General features: G+C 34.6%; 1 protein-coding gene across 5 annotated transcripts in view; it reads right to left on the reverse strand.

Moving 5' to 3' along the window:
• Nucleotides 1–20,002, reverse strand: part of FMN1 (formin 1) — a 208,423-nt gene that overhangs the window by 75,404 nt on the left and 113,017 nt on the right. For all 5 annotated transcript variants that reach the window (XM_063332259.1, XM_063332260.1, XM_063332258.1 and 2 more), the window contains 2 exons: nt 9,964–10,051; nt 6–67 (listed from right to left, as the gene is read on the reverse strand). In XM_063332259.1, the coding sequence (XP_063188329.1) occupies nt 6–67; nt 9,964–10,051 (150 nt within the window). The remainder of the gene's footprint in view (nt 1–5; nt 68–9,963; nt 10,052–20,002) is intronic.

Consider the following 20,002-nt stretch of genomic DNA (forward strand, 5'->3'; position numbering starts at 1 on the left):
CTTACATTCTCATATAGTGCTTCCAGTGTTTCCAGATCTACTATGGAGTCATCAACACACAGTATAGCTGCATAGAATACAATCACAAATTAGATGCTAGAAAACATACTTGAGTTCAATTCTGTTTTCCTGAGAAAAATACTAGATATCTGACCTAGCTAAAGGACATGTTTGTATCCAGTTAATAATTTATTATTTTCAGCATTTTATTTTTGTTCTGACTTCAAGTCACAGGACTCACACAAGAACTTAACGTAAACTCTGTCTCAGGAGAATGGAGTTCTAAGTTTCCTCTCCCGTATAGTCAGCAGTCAAAGATATGACCTGCCGGGTACTCAGCTGATTGCATAGCTGGCCAAGCAGGAGAACATGAGAACAATTGATACCAGACAGTGAACAGCAGAGGTTCCACAGTAGCTTAGAAGGTTGGATAGGAAGGAATTGTGAATTAGGGTATTTAGGTCTCCCTGTGTTCATGGGAGATATGAAAACAGGAAGATCTGCTTGTCTTGGTGCTGGTAATCTTGGGAAGTAGACAAGTAGACAAACTTGCAAGATTTGCAAGTTGCAAATTTGTGAGCACAAAAGACCGTACTACAGATTTTTAAGGTATCTTCACAGACTAGCTCACATATGAGTTAGCTTTACCCACTAGAAAACTACCCACGTGACAATTTCCAGATAAATACTTTTAAACATCACACCTAAACAGAGACATCTAAAGTATACTCAAAATGTTTCCTATCTTAGTTCCAAATGTTACTACATTTGGAATATATAGCATTAGGTACTTCCAACATTTGCAAATCCCATTACAATTTAGGCAATGTATTGGGACTCTTCTGAAAACTAAATAGGATTGGTTCACAGTGCTTTCTAATGCTCTCTAATGTTAAATTCCAGTAAGCTAAGTAACGCGCAATGGAATAGAAATAACTTTGGATGTTTAATTTTTCGGAAACCAGCATTATCAAGATTCATTATGGGACTGGGCACAATTTCTGAACTCCTGACTTATGTTTAAATGTTACAGGGAACATCAATCCCAAAAGAATCAAGCTTAAGGCCTCTACCAATTTGCCACATAACCAGTGACTCATCACTAGCTAGTATCTGATAACTTTTAATTTCAACATTATTATATTTCTTCAAAGGAAACTTGACTGCTTGTGAATTTAGAAGATTTTAAAAGCTCTTGCTGCATTTGCAATCCATGTTTGAAAGGGGCAAGGCACACATCTTTAAATAATTATTTAAAAGTAATAAGCTTTCGCCTGCTCTTCCACCTACCCCATGATTTTACATTGTGAAATTAACCAGCAGGCTAGTAAATTTTCTCTGTGGCAGGCTAATTAATTTTATTAAAAGGTCCAATGACATTTAGAATGCTTTAAAATTTTGCCTGTCAATTATGATTCCATCTGCTGACATTACACCTTGGTTAGAAATAAAGAATTATACAGAAGACGACAGTATCAGTGAAAAAAAGCAGTATCTCCAACTATTTTTTGTCCTATTGGAAAGCTTTGAAAAAACCTCAAGAGTGTAACCAAATATAAAGCCCCAACAACCAAGCTTGGCAAAAATCTTTGTTTAAAGAAAAATCATTAGGGATTGAATCTATGAGATCATCTGTTTGCTCTTGCAAGACAGTTCCATGAGCTGCATTATCTTCTGTATTATCCAATGAAATTTCAAAAGAACATAAGAGATTGGAAAATCCATTGGAAAACTGGTCTCACAGTCCAATGTAATTAATTGCTAAGATTTTAAAATACGCATATTTAGTTCAAAACATCTCCTTACAGTTTCCCTTTCATCCCTTTTTTTGGAATATTCCAAAATCTGCTTACAAGGAGAAATTTATTTGTCCAGAGTTATCTAGAAAAGCAACTTAATGGAGGTAATTTGAACTCGTATTAGAAATGCAAAACATGTAACTAATAGTAGACTTTTAGGTACAGAACTATTACAATGAGGGGAAGTAGTTTGAAAAAAAAATAGTAAGAATACCAAGATTTGTACATTAACTGGAATTTTCAGTCAGAGATTTGTCACAAAATGGCCCCCAAAATCACAAAGTGGTTTTTAATGCTATATTTTCTCATCCGTGTTTCTGTACTCAACACCAGTACTAACAAATCAGCATTGTTTTGAAGTGGTGTCATAAAGCAAAAAGTGTTTGAGATTAAACTAATAAAATACAATCTGATAAATTAACACTTTTTTAACAGAATAATAATCGGGGTTAAGGGACATTGATATGAATTATTTTTTCTTTTGGATATGTATGTTATTGTATAATATTAATTTTTAATATAAATATTTAATATAAAACATTTGATATTTCATATATTTAATATTTTATATATTTAATATAACATATTTTCTGATATACTTGCTATACAACCTGTTCTGCTATTCTTGGCAATGTCCATGCAGACAGGCTGCAATTAAAAATCTAGCCATATTACTCAATTCAATGACAGCTGGACATCTTGGGATGTTAAGGTATGTAACGACCCACGTCAAAAAGTCACAAGCACTGCCAAATCCACACAGGATCCTTTATTTCATCTTTATGTATTTTAATATCTTTATCTTTGTCCTTACATCCTTTTTCATTCAAAGGGACTGAACTTAATGCCATACACATTTGGAGCAGAAGACAAAACCAAAACCTTGTAAAATCATGAAGACTGGTCAATTTTTTAAAATAGAAGCATTGATTTTAAAAAGCTGGAAGAAATCCCCAAATTCATAGGTGTCTTAGTACTCTTCATATTCTTAAAATACGGCATGTGCAATACATTCACAGTATGTCGTGTAAATTAACTTGAACTGGGGCAGTTGAAAAAACCCCATTACACTAGATCAAAGAAACTAATTATTTTACTTTTTACTTAGAGCTACAAGGAACAAAAGCTTCTTAATTTTTCTGTGAAAAACAAAACCCAGATTTAATCATATGTATATTAACATCATTAAAATGAATAAAAACATTGATAAGTTTTTCAAAATGTTCTTCCTGATACAGTGAATTTAACCGTGATACTCTACTGCATTAAATCTCATTATATCAAGACTCACGTAAGTGTAAGTAATATAGGTGAAGTAACATAAATCTACAAAAGAGGCTCCAAAACAATTAATAGGTATTACAATATCAATCATCATCGGTGGTTTTTACTTTTATCTTGCTTTCTAGTTAGCTGTCTTCCTTACACTGTCAGTTCAGTTAGAATATTTCACCTACACCTCACAATATGTCGAAAGGAAGTAGACTCATGCTGTGAAAAGCTGGTAATTTTATTGGGTTCCTCTACCTTTAAAAAATCTGTTACTTGGCCAAGTCTGGTTTCTGAGATCCTTTTTTGCAGGGAAATTGAGGCAAACATTTTTATGTGGCCTATGGTGTCTGCTCACAACAAGAAGAATTTATATACACAAGGATCATTAGTGCAGGGTTGCACCCATTAGGATATAATAACCGTCAGCTAGGACAAAAAACAGATCAGCATCATGCATTCAAACTAACACATAAAAATACTTGCCAACCACATTTCACGTACTAAGAGTATTGCTTCGAATATAACCTTTTACCAAAGGTTTTTAACAGACTCACTTTTTTAAAATGAATCTAACTGTAAAAACCAGACTCCCTACTGCACAGATTTTTCACATGCTCTGTTTTATCACTTCAAAAATGTAACCAAAGGAAAGCCAAGAATTTAAAGCATACTGTGTGCAGTCTACATTAAACTGTAGAACTTAGAGGTTAAATATGAAAAAGATATTTCTTCTCCTCTTAACCAGCTTAAATACCAACAATCTTAAGGCTGACTCCAATATACAGCCTCACTCCTACTAAACGCATTTTGGTTAAATCAGGATTTAAGTCCTGCTGACAGAGCTTACATATACTCAGCAGTATCAAACCACTTAATGTGACAATTAAACTATGAAATATGAAGAAATCACCTTAACTGCTCCCTAATGATAAAACAGAAATATGTTACTTAAATAAATAGAGCTTGCCAAAGGTACTATTATTTGACCTGGAAGTACTTCATTGTTTTATGTATTACATTCTGCTGAGTAAGGCTTGATTTCATGGGAACATGAAGCCCAAGAAATTCAAATTAAATTGTGACTGATCTAGTCAATTAGAAAATGACAATAATTGTCAAATACGAATCCCTACTTGGCAAAGCTTCCTAAAATATCCAAACGGCTCTGGTTTACTTCTGACAAATTGATATGTTCTAAACTTATTTAAAGGTTTTCTCCAGTATTTAACTATCTCCAGTATTTAACTATTTAACTACCAGTATTTAAATACTGTTTTTCTCCAGTATTTAACTATCTCCAGTATTTAAGTATTTTGTACTATACAAAAAACCATTCAAATATATATTACAAAGAAGGACTACGTGCACAATGTACATTGAGAAAACTAAAAAAAAAGGTCAGTTCCTACAAGAAGCCATGAGCAAAAGACTCTGGCACTAATGTTAACCTACCCACATCGGGCTGGATGCCCAAGGCAGATTCACATAAACATATGTTATGAATTTTCCAGAACAAAGAAAATAACTTTTAAAAAAAACTGTTGCCCAGCTTCTGAGATGGGTATGCAGCTATCTCTATACTTCATGCATAGTATACAGTATATATAGAATGCATACATGTAATAATCTGTGTAGGTGGAAAAGTCACACAGCTTTGGAACACGACTTTTTAAGCCTTTATTATCTATACTTCCATCTTGCAAAACATTTTAGTTGAAACCCCAATAAAACTCTTTTCACATATGCAAGAAATATTCCAAAGCACCTATCTTTATACAGAAGTATTTCCAAAATATAATAGAGAAAGGAACTGTTAAACTATTTGTGCTGCATGATATGGTTAAAACACAAACTGGGATTCAGAAATTCTGAGTACCCTAAGTCTGCAGATTAGAGTTGCTTTGGAATAGTTTCCCTTATACATATAAAACAGTCTCTCAGATGCTAAGAAAAGTGCCTGGCTAACACTGATACTGTTCTCCAAAGTTTAGATGTGCCATAAACCACAAATTGCACTAAGACAATGCAACCTTTTTATATAACTTCTATGGCCTCTCATCAGTGGAAGACCACACAGAAATACCAGAATGATTAGAAATGTAATATAGAATTAGAATGATTATTAGACTGATCATCAGTCTGGGTGAGTTAATCTGCCGTTCACATTCTTCCAATTATTTACGCCAATATGTTGGCAATGGAGGGTAAATCACAAAGTTGAAGATGACCAATCAAACACTTTCCAACTGGTTGACTGGCATTGTACAAGAGTATCATAACTGTTTTTTTCTAGAAAGTTGGTCCCCTCCTACAAGCCCACGCAAAAAATTTTGGTGCAGAGTGGCATAACAGTTATTTGCATTGCTCACCATCAGAATATCATTACTGTGACAGTATAATAAAAATATACTCCACATTTGAGGAGCAAGCAAAAAAAAACCAGTAATGAAGGTGAATCTATGAAAGCAGATGGCATGGCCTAGGCTTTTTAACAAAATCCATTCTAATCCATCCCATCTAAGTGTGATAAAATACATTTCTCTGATATTGCCAAAGCTTAATGTGCCTCTGCATAGATAATTTACATTGTTGGTGAACTCAAGAATGTTTCAAACGCACAATAAACCTACCAGGTCCCCATATGTGCTATTACAGGTTGGCCAGTGCTACTCTGATTTAATAAATGGAGTCTCAGACATTATATTTAATTGCTTAAAATCTAGGAAAGAAAAAAAAATACTGAATTAGCATTAGAAATAGTCTCAATGCCAAGGATTAGCATTAAATTCTTCCCTTTGCCATACATGCTAAGTTCTGTCAGTGTTGTAGCACTACAGTGTCAAACTCTTGCCTTGGTAAAAGCACAGGCAAAGCCTGCAGCTGTTCTGCGTGGAATAATATGGCACTTGATTGCCACAAAGAGTGCAACAAGGTATAAAGTGTGCATCTGCTGTGATCTACCGCATCTCAGATTTGGTCCCGAGGAAAATATACCAGCACGTGAGACCATCTAGTTAATCCGTCCTCATGGAAATGATGAGTATTAGACAGTGAGTTACTTCCAGCAATGTACAGAAGCACAATTGTGACTCTGTGTGATTCTGATACCCCAGAATTTTAGTGGCCCAATGCAGGCACTATGGACATAGGGAGGGATTTGGGAGAATCACTCTTTCGGACATTGGCATCTACATTTTATCTACATCCCATTTTCTGTCACTAAAACTTTTTTCATCTGAGCTGCACCACAATTTTGCCAGTTTACTCTTGAACAAAGATCTCAGTAGCTCATGGGAAGCCAGCACGGATGATGCACGCTGCAGAGAAGAGTAATATTATGTGTTTTCTGGTATATACTGCCGTTGCTAGCTACTATATTGGGAACTGCCTGAGTGACTGGAATGTTGCCCTGTAAAAACTTGGGACCAGTGCCCACAGAGGGTCTTCACATATAGATACAATCGGCATTTCCCATTAGAAACAGAACTGAAACACCTCACTGGGGAGTGAGTTGTAACATTTCAAGAGCAAAGCCACATAAGTAGCCTTGAACCACAAGTTTGTCTCTCAAGCTGTAATATTTCAGCTGAACAATGATATGAAAATTAAGACAGAAGTGCGTTGATATGAAATGTAGATTACTTATCTAAATGTGTAGTGTTAAAGCACGTTCCTTACCTAATAACTGATCTCCACTATGCCTCAACTCTTCTTTATAAAGGTTTTAAAAAAACGCAGAGAAGGAGCCTTGAAAATAATCTATAGACAATTTGGTTATTGTTTTTTTATTTTTAAATATACATACAAATCCTATATAGCATACTGAAGCAGACAGCTTCTGTCTGCTTCTTCTGCTCAGGAAATGGATATTATTAACAGTGGTCTAATCAGAAACTACATTACGCTCTTCAGCACCAGATTCACCAATAAAATTTGTTAGTGTTAGAACGTTACAGCACCTAGGATATCTCCTCCTCTCCCACCTACCAAAAAGCTTAGGACAGGTGCAGCATGACAATGTTAACTTTCCCTCTGCATCATAGAATAGCAACTCTAGCCAAAGTAATTATTCAGTTTTACACTGTCTTTTCCGTAGACTGTACTCAGATACATCAAGAATTTAAACTTATCTGCAAAGGATGAACTTCACTCTCTCAAACAAACATGTGTGGGAGATTCCCTTCCTGAAGTGTGGCAGCTGGATCATTATCAAATGCAAATTGAAACATCTGGGTGCCAGATATGGTCACTTGCTTGTTTTGCACTGCTGAGCTATCTACAGAATAGGCTGTGAAGCTATTTACTTTAATTTGAGAGGGCAATCCTATAGATGCAGAAATCTCACACTATTTTAAGGGAGGATGCAATTTTTCTTGTGATTACTCTTGTTTTGTCTCCTCTACTATTTTGCATGCATCCGTATGCATAAGGCAGTTCATTTGAGGACAGTTTTTCTGTATCTGTATTTCTGTAACTGCTAGTTAAGATAGAGCAACCAGTAGCCTATACACAGACAGTAAATTTATTTGTATATGGCTTTTCAACAAACATGGTCAGAAAAACTTGAAATAAATATTCCCTTTTTTAATTTCGACTTTCTTTTGCTTCAAGTTTCTTCATTCTCTGTTGCAAGCTGCCGAAGACCATTAACTTTTCTCTACCTTGTCTTTCACATACTGAGTTACGCAATGGAAATTGGCTTGAAAAAAGGGCTGAGTGCTTAATTTTCATGTTTCTCTTTGTAAATTCACTTGGTAAAAAAAAGAACTTTGACATTCATCACCCAATGACCATACACTCTTTTGGTTAGCTGTTGTCACGAACTATTTAGATTATTATGATCTTTTTTGATCCAGTTTGTTGACCATAGCAGTCTTCAAAGAATTTGTCTCCTGATGGGCAGGACTGCACACAGATTTAAATTAAACAAAATACTATGGGATGAACACACACTAAAGGATACATAAGCATACTTCTACTGTTGTGTTCGTTGTAGTAGGCATTTCTAAAGATCCTCTCTACAGAACAGATGTTTTCCCTGAGTCTGGGGACTAGTCTCTGCACGCAGATCTTGATTAGAGTCACTCACCCTGCTTTGTAATATATTTCGAAAAGTTCCACTAACAGTATTCCCAAATCCCGTTTGTATCTCCTAGCTGTTTCCATAAGCAAGAGGCAGCATATCCTATTGCTGCCTTGAGCAACACATGTGGTGACAGGCCAGTCATTTGCTACCTCAAATAGAGAGGGTGATGAGTTATAAGCTTTCCTTCAGTGACAGCACTTGTTTTGGTGTCTCTCTTCTACCAACACTCTAATTTTCATTAAGTTTGTAGGACTACATTAGCTATGTCTACAACTGCAAGTAGTGTAGTCTGTAGAAATGGATTTGTAGACAGCAACAGCTGGTACTGAGGATCCAGTGTTCACACCATACACATTTCGGCGTGTTTTAACTATCTCTCATCTGATCCAGTAGAATTTAAAGCCTGCTATAGGTAGAGACTGCTGGCATGCTCCTAGAACACACCTTCTCATTTAATTTAATTCTGAAGGATATTTTTCTGCTCTGAAATGGCTCTTCAACACTAACACTACAAAGGGGACAAGTGGTAGATTTGATTCAAAAGTGCACTGCTGATTCAAGCTAAAATGCTAGTGTATAATTACCCAAACATTTGACATTCTTCTCTCTTAAATTTCGTATAAGTTGGTCAGAGGGTTTCAAAAGCTATACAAGTACAGCAAATAACAGATAGAGAGAGAGAGAGAGAGAAAGAGAGAGAGATGTGTTCTATTTTAGTAGAACAACATGGCATGGAAAAAAAACCCTCATGAAAACACCTCTGAAGACACTTAAGAATACTACCCACTTTTTATAATACAGCTGTTTTCCTATCCTATGCTGTTGTAATTTTTGCCAGCAAATTATTCAGACCTTTAGTAATAGCAGGTTTTTTCCATCTCATTCTGATACCTTTCACACAATACTGGCAAGCACAAAGTTATTCCCTCTTTTCGTTGTTTCCCTCTACCCCAAGAGACATCTGTAAGCCCTTGTGTTTTTAAAGTGCTAGATGCTCAAAGGCTCTTCTGAAATTAATAATAATCAATGCCAGCAGCATCTCAACACCCTACCCAGTGTTTGCATGTGATGGAGGGAAAACAATAGCAAAAAAGGAGACATCAACTTGAATTCTTCCAGCAGTTGTTTTAAATGGTGAATATTTTCCTTTTTTTAATGTGAAAAAGAAATAAACAATATCCTTAAACAATATCTTTTTAAATCCAGAACATAAGCAGAATCTGAATTACCCCAGTGTTCTGAAAAAATCTGTACTTCTCTACAGTTGTATTGGCAAGCTCAGATAACTTCTACCAGTAATGGAATTTATACACTGCACAGCCCCTGTGCTTTGAAAAATGCCGTGCGGTGATCGTCTTTCTGAGTGCTACGTGGTAGCTGCATCAGTTTGTAATGTGCTTTTTATACTGCTAATGAAGCAAAATTTAAACACTCAACAAATGCCAACTGCATGTTTGAAGCCCAAAAGATTTATATATGAGCCCTCCATTTAATTTTTGTCAGTGGAGGACTTGGTTAAAAAAAAGGAGGGAACTGTAGGGGAGGAATATGAAACAGTTTTGAGAAAACACTGTATTGAAAGTGATATGCAAAATGAAATGGTACAGAAGGAGTTTTACCTAAATTCAATTCTGATTATTTAGGTGAAACTTTAACATATACTGAAATATAGAGGAAGAATGATTCTTCTGATACCTTAAAGAGGACTATATTCAAAGCCCATTCTGTAATGTAAGGAATTCTCTGAAGGGGTCTATGAGAAAATATCCACCCAAATGTGATACATTAAGTGTAAGAAACACTTACCTTGTTGAATATCCTTCATCTCCAGGTGCAAACTGGATATTAAAATTCCTACAGTTTGAGACCGTTTTCCATCCAACAATTTGATAATCTAGGAAGATGATGCAAAATGATCTGAGATCAAATGAACAGTCAACAAAGGATTCATTCACATTAATGACAGAAGGTAATTTGTGAACTGAATTCAATCTCTCTCCAAACATCAAACCTTTTTATTAACTAAATGTAGTAGTAAGACCTTCATCTTATCTCTGTGTTCTGCATTTTAACAAATGGCTGACAAATGTAAGCTTGAATTCTCACCAGGTCTAGTAAAAAACATCACCTCTTATTCGTAGGATGCTATTAAGAAGGAAAAAAAAGGCACACCAACCGTTTATTCTGGAATATATTTTTTCCCCCTTCTGCTTAAGGTGATCAGGGCTGAACTATTTAAGATACTCTTGAGTACATCACAAGTTCCTTAGTTTGTCTGCTAGTTTATATTTCAGTGTGAAGACATTTAAGTATATCTTTTTGACAAAGGATCAATTCCTGACCAAGGAGAATTAGAGACATGTCTTCTTATGCTCTCTCAACACTATTTCTGGAACACTAGGGGCTACTGAAAGGATTTCTTTCACTCTTGTTTGAATTGTTTCTTCCACACCCTTGACACTTCACAAGGATTTGAGGATTTTGTTCACATTTTGGGTAACAGACACTTGTTAGTATAATATATTGACATTCAGATTGTAACCTTTTCAGATGGTGGGTGGGGGCAGGAGAAGAAGAGGGAGGGGGGGAAATCCTGAGGAAGTTATTTTGGCTGGTTGAAATTAGTGATACTGATGTGTATCAGTCCATAAATAAAGTAATGAAAAGCAAACGATCATAACTTTAAAAGTGTAGTTCAGATGTTAGAAATGTCAAAACCAAACTTCCCACAATGTCTGAATTTTAGCATTTGTGATTTTGATTTATGTCATAAGGAAGATATGACAGCAGCACATCACAAAATGCAATACGTACATAACTTATTCAAAATAAGAAATGTTCAGATCCAAGCAGTTGGCTTACTTCATAGTGTTGATGAACAAATATTATTAAAAATACTCTTATGTAAGATTAAAACTAATAGCTAAGTTTTCCCTAAATTTGTATTCCCAGTTGGAACAATATTTAATCTATATTTATCAAAATTTAATTTTAATATATGGGTAATACTACTATTTGGATATTTAATAATATTAAAAACTTCAAGTAATTGTTATCCCTTATCCTTGTAATATTCTTATAGACGCTCACATTACAGACAGTTAACTGACAAAATTTATACTAACTCATAGAAATGTTTCTTACCTATGCTTTATGGGATTTAGAAATACTTCACTGTGCAACTAATTAGTCATTCACCTATATAAAAGTAGATTTGTAGTTAAAAAAAAAAACAGGAAAAGGAGAAACGATACTGTCATTTTCACCTGAAAATGCAAAGTTAGTTAGATGTCCCTGCCCACGGCAGGGGGGTTGGAACTAGATGATCTTTAAAGTCCCTTCCAACCCTAACAATTCTATGATTCCATGATTATTTATAGAGTACTGAAATTGGACAACACATGAACAAGTTGGAATACATGCTGTCTTCAACAAAGATCTGACAGATATTTTACGTCCCTGTTGTAAGGCCTCAACAATTAATGAACTTATGTTAAACTAGATGCTGCATATTTTTTGCCAAAATTGGAATTTTTCAGGCTATATGTACAGCACGTATGCTGGATATTAAGAAAATAATACTATTTAAAGTGTTTTCTTCAAATAAGAAAGAATTCAGGCTCCCTGTCTCATGAATACACAAGCAGACAAGATGATTTGGCTACAAGTTACCATAAATGAATGTTCTGTAAGCATCACATCCGGTTGACTGCGGTATTTTAGAGCAAATGTAAGTAACTGCTCGGTTTATCATGGTCCTTTCTGAAGGTTTACATGAATTTGCTGAACTCCGCAGCACATTAACTTCTTACAGGGATAATTACAGGCTTGAGTAGTATGCAATTTGTATAGCATTCACTGACCTCCAAGCTGACCTTGTTCAGGGGCAAATTCATAGGTTGTCATAAACCCCATTAGACATGCCTAGTTTGAGGCAAAACCTTTCCAGACTATAGGTGTCGTAGACAATATGACATTTGAAATCATTCTATTAAAGCATTTAAAGTGCTAATATATTCTCCAGATATGATCAACACTAGCTCACATTGCTAAGTAAGACGTCCTTCCTAGAAGACTAGTGAAAAAAAAAAAATTAAAGAAGAGCCAGTATAATTTTTAAAAGCTAAAACAGAGATTCATGTTTTAAAATGGCCAACTAACTGTATGTTCACATGCATTTTAGACAAATGTACACATGGTCACAATTACCAGGCATCAAACTAGACTCAGACTACCTGAAATAGCTTCAGCCAACTGAAATCTGTAACTGAGGGCTAATATTTTATTCATTAGAGAGCAAAAATGGAGTAACAAGACAACAGAATAGCTGAAATTGGGCATAAAATCACTCTAAAAACAAAGTTGTAATGCTATGTGTTACACAGGACTTTTGTCATAGGTTTTTAGAGCCAATGTGCAACTTGAAAGATTTTGCAACAAAAATATATAATCAGTGGTAAAACAGAGAACACATTTTCAGAGATATTAATTTTGCCCCATATTATGGTTATTCTGGGGAAGCCACTGACAGGGAATTAAATATGTGCGTGAATTCCAAATGGAAAGTAGACACAAAAAAATCAGCACTTTTACAGGTCATAAAAACCATAAGCCAAATAAAATGAAAGTTTGTAAAGACTGCATTGAACTATTTAGTCTATGCTTTTAAAAGACAAATCACTGATCACCTCTGAGCATATTGGGACTTGCTTGTAGCTGGCAGTGACAGGTAAGCAGCTAAAATCCAGCTGACGCCAGTTGATGCTGCTGTGCCAGCTGGCAGGGTTTGCCAGCTGCCTGCCGCTCCTCCAGACTATGAATGTATCATTGTAATGGATGCAGCATCTTCTGGCTCAGCTACAGGATTGTGACTGCTGGTGCTAATTCATTAAATTCATTGATCCATAACATTATTTGCTCTATGTGGTGTTCCCCGACTCTTTTTAAATGTTATTAAGTTAGTTCATTTGCTGTACACAAGTGCCCCTTCTGTATCTTTCAAATATTTATCATCTAATTAAAAGTGGAGACATACTGAAGCTTGAATACTTTCATAAATTATTCTGTCATTCCCATTAAAAGGTGTTTCTCTAATGTAGCCAGAAATGTATTTTCACTGTTTTGTCTAACTGTAACGTCTACATTCTGTCCAGGACACTTACTGGTGCTGAAATCTGAACAGATTCAGTTTACTTTAGTGATTAAAAGCTAAGTCCTTCCTCCTGCTGCTGCATGGATTCTCTCCATAATATTTAAATTTATTGAGGGAAACCATAAGCTAAAAAGCTGTCCTGCATATCACAGTGTTTCCCTCCATTCCCACTCATTAACTTTTATGGTGAAGTCAACAGCCTGGACCCGTAAGTAGTCTGCTGAAACCTTGTTCAAACAGAGGAAGAATATCCTGCACAAGAAGTGGGATATGCCCCTCAAGCCATTCTACGTAAACACCCCAAGAGTTACCAATGAAATTTCAGAAGCTTAAGACTAGACATTATCTCTTTCATTCCTACTCAAAGGCAGAGAGCCAAGTTTAACTATTTTTTATTTAACATGGATGAACCACAGCTTTATGTTTCTTAAATATTTTAAAAATATTTTAGGAGACGTGTAATTCTATTTGCAATTCTATTGGATGAAAAAGACCCTCACTATTTTTAGCCTTTTGCTGAAGCACAAGCCAACAGCAGTTTCTCAGAATAAAACAGGAGGTAAGAAATGAGCTAGTAAGAAACTTACTTTAAAATCTTTATTCCTATCAAAACTGTGAAAACAAAACAAAGCCACAAAATAGATATTTGCCCTTTATGGATACTTTCCATATCCTATATGACTGCAGAGCCTTGTGGTAAACACGGAAATGCCGTATTCATTCTTCTCAGTATAGCACAAAAAATAAAAAAAAAGTGAGAGTGCCTCGGAAGAGCACGCACTAGCATTTTACTACTTCTACTCAAGTTTGAACACTGTTTATTATCTTATGCAGACAGCTGAAGACAGTCATTGTGTTTCAATCCTGCAAAGCTTCCAACATTTTCTGCAATATCTGCCCTTCTTGCGGAAATATAAAATTCATTAATTGTAATTCCTTATTTAGTTAGATGAACAAAAAACTTGCTGACAGACATATCCCTTTCAGTTAAAAAAATGTAATTCACTCAAAATATTGACACTCTTCTTAAATGAGAACACATGTTAATAATTATGTGAAGTCTGTTAGAGATAATAGACAACAGAAAAGCCATTATCTTTAATGTCCTCCTGCGTCTTTGAAATGATAATCATTGCACTAAAGGGCCAAAAATGATTGATGGACTTTCATTTGGAGCATACACCTGACACAAATTACTTGACATTTACTCGTTTTTTTGGTAAGATGAAGACAGAGTGGCATCACAAACGTCCAACTACTCCGTTTCTTGAGAAAGTATAGAAAATACTTGAGTTTCTGAGGATAAGTTACAAACAAGTTCTCATGTATGTTGGAAAAACTAATGCAACTTTAAAATATGTGTAAGTCCAGCGATGGAGCTACAGAATGCATATGGAATAAATCACAGGAAAGGAATGGTTTTTTTTCTAAATTACCTCTTTTTCAGGCTTACTGGGTATCATAATTTAATACATAATGAATCATGGTTTTTATTTCATTTCAAAATACGTCTTAATTCTGCCTTTCTTCTATTTGGTACCATAAGAACAGACTTTGATTCCACAAATTTAACAGGAAAGGGAGAACCTATGGCTTGAGAACAATTACATGTGCCTATTAATCAGCTTAAAAATTTGCATGGATATGTACAGACAAGAAATGTTAACAGTTTAGAATGAATGAAAGCAAAATTGTTTGTGTGTAAAACTTCAGTCCTTCATCTGACATGATGAAGTCTTCCACAGAAGACTTCCAGAGTCTGGGAAAGATGTTAGATCCTTCAAATTATATTAAAATCTATTGAAAGCTGAGTTCTTTCAAAAACAACTGATACTTTTTTCTTCAGAAAAATAGCTTAGAGTTTTAACATGCTAATTGCTTTCCATTTTCATGGTTTTCATTGACAGCTATGGACCTTAATGATACTGTATCTACCTGCATTTGAAGATTTTTGGTAGATAAAACTTTATAGTTTAAGTCCATTTACAATTTCATAAATATAATTTACAATATGTTTTTTTAAATAAACCATACATTCCTAGACAAACACTTTAATGTGAGTGTTAGTTGGTAATACAATAGGTGCAGAAATCATATGTCCAGAAAGGTGCAACTGAAATCTAAGCATGAGAAATATAGAAATGATGATGAAAATAGCCTTGTTTAACAGTTGCACTTTCACACATGTCAGTGACACCTTACAAACAGGAGTTAAAAATAGGAGTTATATTCAAAAAACATTTAAAGTCAAAATATCCAGTAGAATCAATACCTAAATTGAAGTTATGTACTAAAATTATCCGGTGGATCTAGCCATTTTCTTTCTTGATTTCCAAGAAGCTGTAACTTCCAAGTAATTTTAAAAGTGAGACCAATTACGCACCTTTGAGAAAGCTTAACTAAAGACCACAACACGTCACACGGCATAAATACTTTCAGATTCAATGTACATTGCCAAGCTGCATCATACCAGTAACATATGTATTTATATTAAGCTGACTGAATTAGCAAAAACCAGAGAGAAATTTATTTGATTCATATTCAGATGCTAATGAGCTTCTTTATTTTTGTCTATTAACTTCAACTTTGCCTGCTGAAAATTCAACGACTTCAGAACTATCCTAGGAAATAAATCCCATTCCTTCTATACATTATTTATCTGTCTAGAGTCTCTGGGAAAGTCAGGATGCAAGCAATAGCTTTTTTTCCATTTCACAGATATCATACCCAAAAAATCACTGCATTGTATTAACTCGTAGAAGATTAGAATGCTTTTAGTCTTACACTTCAAAAGCATACTTATGAGAAAAGAACTACATTTATTAATTCTTAAATATATTGCATACTATTTTGTTCTAATATTGGAATATAACTAATATATTTGTCTAAATTCTCTCCAACCAGAAAAGACAAATTCCACTCTCAAGGCATAATACCTAAAAATCTAGAATATTTATTTTTGATCATTATCTACATACAACTGTAGAACTTTTATTTAGAAAACTGCATATATGCAGAGCAGATCAATGCACAACAATTTCCTGAAATATTTCAGAGGATGTAGAGTTGGAAAAAAATAAGAGGTTCTTTCAAAGCTGCTGAATTTTCCAAAGGAGCACATGATCGAAGAAGCATGAGCAGCAAGACACTTCGCAGAGCTTCTAAACCCAGCATTACCATAACAAATTTCAGGAATATATAAGTGTACCAGAGAGGTACATCTGACCTTCATGTAAACTATGTTATTTTCACATTGTATCACTAGCAAGTGGATGTACTATATTTTTCCAAAATAAGTCAATATATGCCTAAAAATAAATAACATCATCCGTTATGCAGTCATTTAAGAAGTCATATTACCATTGCTGCTGGAAGGTTCTTAACTTCCCTTGCTTTTTTTCCCACATACTTGTTCGAGTACCTTATTTTTTAATAACTGCATTTCAGATTCTAGTAGTTACATCCTCATGACAGGATGACAGCCTCTAGAAACTAGTGTAATTCAATTAATAAGCCTTTTTCTGGCAGGCATGAAAGCAATGAATTTGGGAATCATGAAAGTGCTTCCACAGTGGAAAAAAGGATAGTCAGCTGTTTCCCTCCATAGGACGATTGACAGAAACTGGACTTTATGCCTTTTAATGGAGTGACAGAATCATGATGCCGGAAAGGCACTCAAATGTCATCCAAAGCATTTGTACATTTCAAGATAGTAACAACTCTATATGTAGAAACACAATTTCCCTAGCCAACGTTCTTCTGCATTCTTTTGGTATTCTTACTCTTAGAAAGCTTTTTTTGTTTCTCTCTGCAGCAGCTGCATGCACTAGATGACAATGTCAACCTTTTCTTTCCTAATCTAAATGATCATAATAATTCAATTCTTTTCTCAGAGACTACTTTTACACCTTTCATCATTCTCATTCTTCTTGATTCTTTACAGTTGGTAAACATTTTTAATGAAGGGCCTAACTCTAGATGCAGTTCTTAACTGAGACATGGCTGAGTAGATTGTCTGGCAAGCAATGCTTCTATTGCTATATCAGAGTTGTTTTCCCTTTTTAGTACCACCACCATTTGACAAGCCCTGTTCCTCGTGAGCCATTATAAACCCAAGATCCTTTCTGCTAAACTGCTACCTAGTCAGTTAGTCAGTTGTACCCCATCTTAATTTTAGGTACCTGGATATCCTTAACTGTATTACCTTTGTGTTTAACTGTATTTCCTTTGTGCTCATCCCTATCTTTCAGACCATATCTCTGATACTTGAAAGATTTCTAAAGGGTTCACTCCAGGATATTTGAAGCCTCTTGCAACTAGGTGGTGGCTGCAGAGTTAATATTCCATTATCCAGGTCACAAGCGAAAATACTGAGGTAACCAGACCCAGCATAGATGCCCACAGAATCCTCAATGTCGTCTCCTATTTTGACACTGAGTATATGTATAAGTATAAATATATTTTATATTATAAATATACATTTTATAAAGTATATATTATATTGTAAGTACATTATATGTATAAGTATAAATATATATATATTTGAATATAAATATATACTCAGAATTTTCCTTTCTGAGCATAACTTTCCAAATGGCTCTGGAAAACAGACCATCCATTCCATTTATGTAGGACAAGACTTAGGTACTTCTGGCTGAAAATGGTAGAAGTCTATCAGCTGTAAGTAACAAACGCACAGCATACAGTGAATATTTTAATCTGTGTTGCCATAAGATGTCTACTATGTGGACAAATGGGTAATAATAGACAAAGTGAAATTTCCAGAGTCTTAATGTCATGATTTTCACAGAAGCATTCATTTCACACACTAAGCATACAGGTTATTCTGACTGATCTCACAAAAATAATAATTCTCAGAATAAATCAGATAATATTATTTGGAACTGTAAGAGAAATGTAAATAGATGGTAAAGAAGTCATAATTCGACAGACCACTAATTGTTAAAGTCTCCTTAGTTTTATAAAGAAGATCCAGCTACATGAGAAAAAATTGCCCTCTAATTTGGAAGATAGAACTTCTAATTGCATAAGGAACCTGATTGTAAGGTACTGATGTAATTCTCATTCAAGGACAAAGGTATTAATCATGTTTTAACAAGCAATCCTGCACTACCTATTGGTCTGTTATTTCTCTAAATACCAAGCAGGCCGAACTTAGTTTGTATAAGATCGTATGAAATAGGACGAAGTTTGTTCAGAGAAGAAATTTAATGCAGCGAAATAGTCAGCACTAACATGCATTATTAAATAAAAAAGCTTACCGATTCCAAACATAAACTACTACTCCAGATTCTATCGCTGTTCCTATATTTTGCTCTGGAAGGCTTTTTTTATAGAACATGAAAAAGGAATTTACAAAGATATACAAAATGACACAGCTAAAAATTATAATATATGATGAAACTCGGAAGATTCATACGTCTTCCTTAAGGTCTAAAGAAAGCATCTTTAACCAGACTACAAAATTCCATACACTGTGACACCGGTAGCATTCTTAAGACCAAACAAGCACAAATTCCTGTACTGAAGCAAAGAACAAGATTGTTTTTAAAACGCTAGAAGATAGATATAATTGTTAGAAAAAAAGGCAAGTTGTGAGCTGAGAAAAAAGCATGAGAAAGAGCAAATGAAGCCAGCAGAACTGATAGTTCTACATTAACCTATGGTAGTTTTCTGCTACTATCTACTAATAAACCCTCCTGTAACTAAATAAAATGCCTCCCTACTACTGTATTGCTTGCAGCCCACCAAGATTGATCCATTGGAGCCAGCCTGCAGACATCTGGGCTTTCAGAGAGACAAACACAGGACCATGTAAGAGGACCAACTGTCTGTAAAAACATTCAGCTGCTACTATGAGTCATTTAACAGAGAAAGGTGGAAAGACAGAATAAAAAATAAGAAAATGCTTCTATATCCAATTAAATTCAAATTTAGTTTGAATTCTAAAAGCTGATTTTTAAAAAAATTTTTAATTGACCAAATGATGGAAAGTTTAATATTATTGACCATGAGTTTTTGAAATTTTCCCAGAAAGCCCTAGAATTCCTATGGTTTCTAATACCATGATCATAATCCCACGAGTTTGACCAAACTAAAGAGACAGTAACAGATATAACTCTTATTTATCTCTTAGGGGATTTAGTTTTGTATTTTCACCCAGTCCTTTAAAGAAACTTTCTTTATTTCATTAATTTCAGTAAATGTATCCCTAGTCTAAAAATAATAAGTTTAGGTCTAATAACAAAACAGAATAATTCAAAAACCTGATATCTTTGTAAAGATATCTTTGTAAGAAAACACATTGGTTTCTCACAAGAAATAGTACTTATTATACTGTTAGTTCCTATAGTGTATAGAGTAACTATTATCCAATTTGATTTTGGATAAAGTTAAGAGAGATCATTAAAAACTGTGCTGCTGTAGCAAATAAGTTAGTTTACAAAGCAGCAAGGAAAAAGAATAATGAAATTTCATCTTTCAGAATACAAGCCTAATTCTCCACCTGGTTTGCTGTCATACACCTGGAGAACTAGGTATAGTCTCTTAATTGCTGAGATTTTGAAATACCAAGGTAACTACTTGTGCATATTATTTCTTCATTAAAGTTACACTGGTTACATTCTTCTTCAAATTTCTTTACAAACTTGTATTTCATATTAAATAATTCTG

The sequence above is a fragment of the Chroicocephalus ridibundus genome, chromosome 4 (assembly GCF_963924245.1).
Source record: "Chroicocephalus ridibundus chromosome 4, bChrRid1.1, whole genome shotgun sequence".
In the NCBI taxonomy this organism is placed as follows: domain Eukaryota; kingdom Metazoa; phylum Chordata; class Aves; order Charadriiformes; family Laridae; genus Chroicocephalus; species Chroicocephalus ridibundus.